The sequence below is a fragment of the Molossus molossus genome, unplaced genomic scaffold, assembly GCF_014108415.1.
Source record: "Molossus molossus isolate mMolMol1 unplaced genomic scaffold, mMolMol1.p scaffold_m16_p_8, whole genome shotgun sequence".
NCBI classification, from domain to species: Eukaryota; Metazoa; Chordata; class Mammalia; order Chiroptera; family Molossidae; genus Molossus; species Molossus molossus.
The window spans coordinates 45584989-45594696 of record NW_023425402.1 but is presented as its reverse complement, the minus strand read 5'-3'; the positions used below and the strand labels follow the sequence as shown (position 1 = coordinate 45594696).

General features: G+C 41.9%; 1 protein-coding gene across 2 annotated transcripts; it reads right to left on the bottom strand.

Annotated features, from left to right (window-relative positions):
• Positions 1-6494: 6494 nt before the first annotated feature.
• On the bottom strand, positions 6495-9590 carry RWDD2A (RWD domain containing 2A). 2 transcript variants are annotated; one of them, XM_036248835.1, is made up of 3 exons: positions 9542-9590; positions 8336-8568; positions 6495-7369 (listed from the first exon to the last, which is right to left on the bottom strand). In XM_036248835.1, the coding sequence occupies exons 2-3, from the start codon at positions 8537-8539 to the stop codon at positions 6692-6694; spliced, it is 882 nt and encodes a 293-aa protein (XP_036104728.1). In that variant the 5' UTR covers positions 8540-8568; positions 9542-9590; the 3' UTR covers positions 6495-6691. The 2 variants fall into 2 exon arrangements, with proteins under 2 accessions (XP_036104728.1, XP_036104727.1); XM_036248834.1 differs by having other exon boundaries at positions 9447-9579.
• Between the last annotated feature and the right edge of the window lie 118 nt (positions 9591-9708).

The window sequence follows — 9708 nt, the reverse complement described above, 5'->3', positions numbered from 1 at the left end:
GTACAAATTCATTGCTAGACTGACAAACCTCAAAGGGAAAGGGGTTGGGGGGGGGTGGGAAGAAATTAACCAAAGAACTTATATGCATAACCAATGGACACAGACAATAGTGTGGGAAAAGGTGGGAGGGGGGACGGGAGTGGGGAGGAGAGGGTCAATGGGGGAAAAATGTGGAACGTCTGTAATACATTTTACATCCAACAATAAAGATTTAAATATATATATAAAAAAAGAAAGGTCCTTGTTCTCAGGAAATACATACTGAAATATGTAGGAGAATGTGTTGTGATGTAATGTCTGCAACATAGTCTGAAACGATTCATAGTGTAATCACTGATAACATGTAGCTACCCACAGAGAGAGAAAATGGGATAAAATGTTAACACTTAAGGAACCTAGCATAAATATATATGACATAAAATGTACTTGTCTCAAAACTTTAGGTTTGAAAATTTTCAAAATAAAAAGATTTTAAAAGTTAAAAAATAAATAAATAAATAAAAAGGCAAACCCAGGAGGAGAACATTCCCACCCAAAGATTTCTAGACTGCTCATTTATATTGACAAAACCTGAGGGAAATGTTTGGGATTCTAAAAGTGGACTAAGGAAGAAGTGTAATTTTGGGGGGAGAATCGACTGAGAGGTGTTCACTGGCCACAGGTTCTGGATTCAGTGTGCTACCTGAAGCAGTGGAAAGTTATTCAACTTTATATTACTTTACTACCATAACATTATATTAGTTTCAGGTGTACAACATGATTTGATATTTGTATGTATTGTGAAACAATTACCACAGTAAGTCTAGTTATCGGTTACCATACATAGTTATAAAAAAATGTCTTCTTATGATGAGAAGCGTTGAGATTTACTCTTTTAGCAACTTTCAAATATGCGGTAGCGTATATTAACTACAGTCAGCATGCTCTATATTACATCCCCATGACTTATTTATTTTATAACTAGATATTTGTATGTTTTACCAATTTCTCTCACCAATTTCCCCCAGGTCCCCACAACCCTACCTCTGTCAACCACCAATCTGTTTTCTGTATCTATGGGCTCTATGTCTTCTTTATTTTTTATTTAGATTCCACATATAAATTTATTTCACTTAGCATAATGCCACCAAGGTCTACTCATGTTATTGCAAATGGCAAGAATTTACTTTTTTATGGCTGAATAATATTTATATATGCCACATTTGCTATAACTAGTCACCCATTTTTGGACACTTCATTGGTTTCCATGTCTTGCCTATTGTAAATAATGCTGCAATGAACATGGAACCCATATATCTGTATGAATTAGTGTTTTCATTTTCTCCATGTAAATACCCAGAAGTAGAATTCCTGGATCATATGGTAGTTCTACTTTTAATTCTTTTCAGAACTTTCATACTACTTTCCATAATAGTTGCACCAATTTACATTTCTACCAACAGTGTGCAAGGGTTCTCTTCCCCGCATCCTCACCAACACTTATGACTTGTCATTTTGATAATAGCTCTTCTGAGAGGTGTGAGGTGATATCTCATTGTGGTTTTGATTTGCATTTTCCTGATGATTAGTGATGTTGAGAATCTTTTTATGTACATGTTGGACACCTATATCTTTTTTTGAATAATATTCAGTTCCTTTGCCTTTTTTTTTTTTTTTTTGCTAATCTTCACCCAAGAATATTTTTCCATTAATTTTTAGAGAGTGCAAAAGAGGGAGGGAGGGAGAGAGAGAGAGAGAGAGAGAGAGAGAGAGAGAGAGAAACACCGATGTGAGAGAGACACATGGATTGGTTGCCTACGGCACAGCCCTAGTCGGGGTCTGGGATCAAACCTGCAACCCAGGCATGTGCCCTTGATGCTTTAACCATTTAGCCAAACCGGCTAGGGCCACCTACTTTTAATCAGATTGTTGTTTTGCTATTATTGAGTTGTATGAGTTCTTTATATATTTTAGATATGAGTCCCTTATCAGATACATGATTTCAAATATTTTCATCCATTCGGTAGGTTGCCTTTATTTCGTTGGGGGTTGCTTTTGCTGTGAAGAGCTTTTCAGTTTGATGTAGTCACACTTGTTTGTGTTTTTGTTGCCTTTGTTCTTGGTGTCAAATTAAAATAATCGTTGCCAAGGTCAATGTAAGCTGGGGAGACTTATGGGAAACACCATGGTTAAAATGGGCTCCCTATGTCAATGGAGATGTCAGAATCTTGGGGTTGATAGAAGCTTAATAGCAACATTTTGCGGCAGTTAACAACTGGAAACAAGGTGGAAACAATAATAGAAGCAGATCTGTATTCAGAATAGTTTAGTCTACAGAAATCTTTGCTGGTCGCCAGTAAATCACAGGGCCCCATGTCCTGAAATTTTGTTGAAAAATTTAATAATTAGTACAGCACAGGTGCTGACCAAGAAAAATGGATGCCAGTATATAGAACTGATACAGCCAACCAGTGTATATCAACTGAATATTAGCTTGGCGTAGGTCCAGGTATGTGGGCAACCCACATAGGTCTACTTGATATCTATAACAGCAGGAAAGCCTGACTACAGCCACCAAGATGGAGTGTTGAGGCCCTCAGTTAATTTTAACACTCAATCATGATAAAAATGAAAGACTTGAAGGTGAAGAACTCTGTAATATAAATGCTTCCGACATCTTCCTTTGCAGCTCTATTTACAGGATAACATTGCATTACATAAAGAACACCACTCTCCCTGGCTGGTTTGGCTCAGCAGTTAGAGTGTTGGCCTGTGGGCTAGAGACTCCTGGGTTTGGTTCCTGCTAAGGGCACATACCTCGGTTGCAGTTTGTCATTGGCCCCAGTTGGGGTCATGTCGGTGGCAGCCACTTGATGGATCTCTGTCACATTGATGTTTCTCTCTCGCTCTTCCTCCCTATCTTCCTCCCTCTCTGTTTCAAGATAAATGCAAAAATGTCCTCAGGTGAGGATAAAAAAAAAAGACCACCACCCGACCTTTTGGAAATCATCTGGCCACAGTCTGAACAAATACTAATTTCTGGAGTCTCTGAAACCATTGTGGTCTATGGGACAAACTTTATGCTATAGCAATAAATCCATCATCTAGTTATTTTTCCAGTAAAGAGTTAGAATTGATTTATTCATCAGGTATTCCCACAGTGGCTCCCTAATGTATAAAAAAAAGGGGGTTATTCTGGCAGGAAGTACCAGATGATTTGCAGGGATAAGTTCCACCATCAAAAGCTTTACAGTAAGCAGGAGTGTGATTCTTACCAAATCCAGAATTAACATGATCTATGGTATGTGCAAGAGACGGATGTATCTTTAAGAATGATCATCCTGTTGTCAGACAAGTTCTCTTTCTTGGAGCACATCTGTAGTTAACTACTGATTTGGCCAATACTTTTTTGTTTCTCCTTGATTCCAGTAAGTAGAGGGCTCCAGAGCAGTTTGTGCCAGCAACAAGCAACATTATAGATTGCCTTTTGTCCATATTTTATTAACTGTGACACTGTCCCAGGATATAATTCTTGTTACCAGACCTTGATTATCTCACCATTGTACAGGGTTTCATGCTGGTCTAACGCATTGATGATGATGCACTCGCAGGACCTGGAGCACAGGTGTCGTCATTTCCACAGATGCCTGCTAGGTACACTGTGCCAAAGGGTAGAAGATCAAAGAAAGCACAAGAGTTTGCCACCTCAGCCAAATTTGTGGAGGTCCAGTGTCTGGTGCACGTTGGAATGTCCCCTCCACAATAAAGAACAAATTGTGTACTTTGTTCCACCTATGACTGAGGAAGAACCTCTCCATTTGGTGGGCTGCTTTGAAGTTTTTGTCCGCTACTTGAACGCAGTGGGTGATCCAAATGCTGCTAGCTTTAACTGGTCTAAGAAAAAGAAAGGCTGATCCTGGCTGCGGTGAAAGTAGTTCTACCATGTGGACCTTACAAAGGGAGGTTGAATAGGCTCAGAGTTTTGAGGCAAATCAGAATTCTGTATAAAATCAGGGTTTTTGATCAAACCATGCCCTCTTCAGAAAATATCTATTCTTTTCATTTACCACTGGGCTACTTGAGATAAAAGCAAATGAAAGAAAATTGCCCTGTTCAAAGGTTCTGTGAAGACCTCAAATAGACTCCCTCAGGGCCTTCTCAAGTTTTCAGAGGGATGGGTGGCATGTAAGCTGTCATACATGGAAACAAGTTCACAGGCAACATATTTCTGTTTTAATATGGGAATGTTTTAGAGGTCCTTGTGATAGAGTCCATCAAGTCATCTGGCCCACTCCTCAGTCCATCATACATGTATCCTCAGCCCTTAGCCTAACAAATAGACCAACAAGGAATGAAAAGCAAAGAACATACTTGAAGAAATGTTGATTTAATTCAGCAAGTTTTATAAAGACACTGCAACATTTGCAATGAGCATTCTTTCCAAATAACCATTAAAAAGTATAATGTATGTATACAGTATCAGGATTCTTTAGTTACAAGCAAGGAGATTGATTCTTATTTTCAAGAAATAAAGGGCAGATGTTGGGTAGCTCAAAGGAGGCGTTAATCAAGCATTCAGTAGGCCAGAAACGAGGGCGGCACTATGGATTTAAGCAGCGAGAGATCAAAACTATCTTTAAGAGAGGCTGCCAGTGGGCGACTTGATTTCAATCACTTCTTTCAAACGATATAGAGAAGAGGCAGTTCTTCAAAGTGTGAGTGTGTGGGGTGGAGGGGGAGGGTGGTGCTATGTGCTCTTATCAGGCTGAGCAAACAGAACCAGCAGTTTGCTGTACACACACAGCTGAGCTTTGAGTGACCATATATGTATTTTTCTATAAAACCTATATTTCTCCCATAATTAATGTTGATTATTAGTGTTTCTGATAGGAATCAAGTATTGACACATACTTATATTGGGCACCTAAAAGTAGATTCTGAAAAGTTATCAGAAAGAGCTATAGAAGCAGGAAAGATTTCATACACTAATTTATTCCCTTCATTTGAGTTATGTAAATCCATTTTTTTGTTCCATATTTTGGTTCTTTAAGCTTGTTTATCTGTCACTCTTTTTGCCAACTTAATCATAGAAAAACCTCTATGAGTGGTTTAGGCACATATTATTATCTCATTTTAAAGTAAGAAAATTAATGGCATTACATCTGTTTGGAGCCTAAAAACTTATGAATGCTAATTATACTTATTGATGGTTTTGGGGAGATTATATAGGAAATCGACTTCTATGTGAAGTTGTTTTCAGTCCACACAAGTCTTATTTCTTCCCTTTGTTTATAAGTAAAGTGTGAGGCTCCGGCTGAGTCCCAGCCACATCCAAGGCTAGGATGGGCAAGCTGGATGGTCTGTCAAGGCTGGCCCAGGGCAGAGCCTCCAAGTTGTGCCCCAAAACTCATTCTGAGCTAAGAGCATAGGCAGAACAGTGGACCCAGTTCTAAGGCCTCAAGGTCAGGAGAGTCAGCTTAGTGCCTAGTCAGTGTGCTGTTCCGTTTATCCTTGCCCTAGCCTAAGGACATGTGTCATCTAAGACACAGAGCATAAAACCAGAATCAACTGTTACCAGAAATTCTGTAAGCTCCCTGGCACACGCAGCAATGACTGGCATCTAACAGCATGTCACATTACGGGGAATGAGGCATCCCCTCCAAGTTACTGAATCTCAGCATCCAGCTTTGGCTTCCTGAGGGGATTGGGACATCAGTGGGGTGCCTGGGACCCAGCAGGAGAATGAAATGCTCCCCGAGAAAGGGCAATAGTAGGCAGAGATCAGAGAAACCAGAGAAAGCTGCAGAGAGCCAGCTTAGGACACTCCTGAACAGAGGAAACTCCCAGAAATTCCTGGGGAGGGGCAGATACTTTGTAATAAAAAGGGCTTATCATTTAAATAAACTCAGTTTGAAAAACACTGGTGAAGTCTGTGGAGCTTGGAATTTTCAGAAGAGATGACAGTGACTTATCATCAAAACATAAGCGCTCAATTTTTTTCCCCCAGTAAGGTTCAGAGGCATCTACACTGGTCCTCTCAACACTTGCCCTGGCACATGGGCAGACTGTCAGTACTCATCACCTGTGGAGAACTTTGTAGACAAGAAATCATATCTTTTTTGTGAGGATAAAAACTAAGAATATTGGTATCATTATCCTTAGTATCAAAGAACGTGTGTCATCTTCATTACTCTCAGGACTTTTGATTCCTCTGCCATGAGATAGATCTAGTTTTACTGAAAGAAAACTCAAATAAGGGCTTTAACATAAAGCAAGAAATGTAGTAAACGTGCTCTCTCTGTTCTCATTTTAAATTTGATTTATAATTCATCTCCAGTAATGAAAGAGAGAAAATGTGATGTGCCAACTGTGTGCTAGAATCATGAGAGAGAGGTTACTTCTGTCTGTGAATTCAGAGCTGCATTTGGACTATTGGCATTAACCATGGGCTTTGGATTCCTTTTTAATCAAATCAGCTTCTCCAGTTAAATTGATTGCTTTTATTAAGTTAACAATTAAGCAGCTGTAAGATAACACAAGAACATGGAGATGACGTCACGAGTGCACTGCGGTAAGGGTAACAGCCTATGCACAACGTCTGCAGCCAGGTTTCTCACAGGGATGCTAAACAGCCATCGGCCTGTTTACTTTGGTTTTATTAACAGAAATACTGACTTGGTGAGATTATAAGCATAGGCCTTTTAATACCCTCCTAGGAATCTGAACTTTTGCTTTCAATACCAAATAATATCTGGAAAACATGCTCACTTTTGTGTTTTTTTAGGAATTCTAAGAACTGGCCCAGATTCATGTGATAGTCATTCCTTAATCCGTAGTCGCCATGGGCCTCGAGGAGTAATTCTTCAAAAGAATGGAAAAGGCGCAGATCCTCCCCATTTCCTTCGGTTTCGATACTCTCAGCATGTTTACAGGAAATGTGTTTCCAGTTGGGATACCTGATTGTGTGCCAGAATTCCTCACAGTGCTCCTTGAAGCCTTCCACACAGATTATACCAGGCTTTCCTGTCATACAAAATCCAGTCACATCTAACCTTTTCCCAACATCCAAAATCTTTTTCCTTAAGTCCTGCTGATATATGTGGTGGCTGTAGATCCACATTCGGAGAAATGTGTTCTTGACTGGCTTTGCTTGTGTAGATGGTTCGTAAACCAGCTTTCTGTTCAGGAAATAGGAGGCACTGTTGTCCTGTAACCACTGGATTGCTGCACACACACACAGCTCACCTGGATCAAAAGTCCCTATATAAGAAGTGAGACTTCTGTTGAGAAGTAGCTGCTGTTGTCTGTCAAGCTCAGATGACCGTCCAAACAGCTGCAATGCTACATAGGGGTAGCTGTGAGGCATGGTTACTTGCAAATCAATTTTCACCTTAAAATGAAAATCAAATAGATTTAAGTACCATACAATCACCTAAGCTAATTTATCATGGCTTTATTAAACATAATGGTTATTGCTACTTTTGTCAGGTATGTACACTGTTCCTCCCATTTATACATTCATTCATTCCAGTATTTATCGAACACCTAACCATGTGCCAGACACTCTACTCTAGAATAAGAAGTGAAGACACTATTTCTGCCCTTTGTGAAGTCTGGAACCTAGAGAAGGAGACAGACATTAAAGAAATAATTACACATAGCAAGTATTTAATTTTCGTGGTGAGAAGCATTACCATGGCAAAGTACGGGGATCCATTGAAATGTGTAACCAAGGGACCTGAACTCAGATATCTGGGGAACCAAGATATCTCCTCTGAGAAGACAGAGGAGGAGTAGGAAAGAGCTGAGAGAGCGGTTCTTAAATTGCCTAGCCCACCTGCTAACCTATGTTGTCCAAATGCTGGAGATAAACGGATCAGAAGATAAAGGTAAATTCATTTTTAGTATTTAGATTTTCTATCTGTAATTGCTTTCTGTGTTAGGGTGTCACCAAAGAAACATTCATTCACTCCTTAAAAGCCAGTTTTGCTAAAGGCCACATTTATATTTGTGATAATCACATACACACAAGAGAGTCCACACTATAATAGTTGGATTGGTAAAAAATTGGATGGCTGAGCAGAATAATGCTAGTCATGTTTTTAATAAGAAAAACAAACAAACACTAGGTATTATTTGTTAAAACTGTGTGCATGTTTATGTAAAATTCAGGATGTTTATAGACGACACTTTATACAGAGCATCCCATATTCTACACAGTTTGCTTTCAAACAAGTAAAAGAAATATCCATCTGGATATTCTCTATTTGCTTCCTGGACTGAAAGCCCTTGTTCCACGTTGTTTCCATTAAAAACTAGGCACCTGGCAACAATGAAAACAACTCGGCGCACTTACCTTGGGCTCCTCAATCTGGAGTGTGATTATAAATTCAATTTTTGGTGGCAACGCCTCCCTTGTGCCTTCCAAATATCTCTTTATAGTCGTCAGAACATTTACATCTTCAAGTTTCACTTCTCCTTGGTTAGGAAACATAGAAAACAGCATTTCCATCTCCAGCAGCTGAAGCTGCAGGCACTCTTTCATAGAAGCGGAGGACATATTGCCTTGAAATCAACCTGCCAGGAAAACTGGAAAGGCCCAGGGACACTGGTTTGTCAGTCAGCAGTGCCCAAAGACATTTCCCGAAGGTCCCTTTGCGTGGAAGCAGTTTTCAGGAACGCTAGGCACTGAGAACTAGGGGCACAAACCAGGACACTTAAACTCTTCTGCTTTATCTCCTGGACCCCAAAATCTAGTAAGCACAACATCGCCCAAGATATTTCATTAAAATTCAGACTCTTAGTCCCTTTCCCCACCCCCGCTTCCGATCTAGATCCAAGAATGTGGACTTTCATCAAATGTTCCGAATTACTCCGTTGCAGGTGGTTGGCAAACACCTGCAAACAATCTTCAAGCCCAATTCTAAGGCAAGGGGCCCAGCATCAGAGCCCTCCCAGGTCTCTGGCTTGGGCCGAGCTGGACGCTGCCGGGTGGGAGCCCCGCAGTGTCGGTGGGCGGAGCTTTGGTTCCCTGGCTCGGGGTCTCAGGGCCCCACCGCCGCCAACGCCAGTAGTCGCCCCTAGGTCCCAGCACTAAGCATCCCACCCGGGTGTGCCTTTCCACCTCTCCCGAGAGCCAACCGGCCCGGGCGGCATCATGAGAGCTCCGAACGATTCCGATCCATTTGCTTCTGCCCAGAGGGACCCAGGTTTGGGGGGGGGGTCCACAATTATAAAATGAGGTTTAGTGTCAACAGGGGCGGAGATGGGGCGGGGGCCCAAGGAGGCTTCCCGGAATCAAAGGTTTGGGAGATGAACCTGGAGGAAGGAGAAGCGGATGCGGGAGATCGGGTAGCGCTCACTATGGATGAAGCCACCTTGTCAGAGGCCCCAAATCTAGGCGGACATCCCCCTTCCAGGACCCTAGAATCCCCAGCTTCCCAAGAACACATCTGCCACCCCCAGACCTAAATTTGGAGACGGGGCTGGGTCTGTTCCGGTCGCAGTGCTCGAACGGCCCGCGACCCTCGGCTCCAATCCCCGGGCCACGCGGAGGCCTCACCCTTTCTGGTCATTGAAGGGAAACAGCCCCAAGCCCGCTCAGACCCCGGATCCGCAGTTCCCGCAGGCGCGAGCTGCGCGCGACCCGCGAGCAGGCGGGGCGGGGCCAGCGAACCCTCCCCTACCTTGATTGGCTGGGGGGCGTGGCAACAGGCCGGAAGCCACGCA

What these genes read in the sequence shown, in the direction of transcription:
- RWDD2A (XM_036248835.1), bottom strand. Translation starts at nt 8,539, where the DNA reads ATGTCCTCCGCTTCTATGAAAGAGTGCCTGCAGCTTCAGCTGCTGGAG. An exon ending in TCCAGATTGAGGAGCCCAAG is followed by an intron (nt 7,370 to 8,335) that starts GTAAGTGCGCCG and finishes TTTCATTTTAAG; the next exon opens with GTGAAAATTGATTTGCAAGT.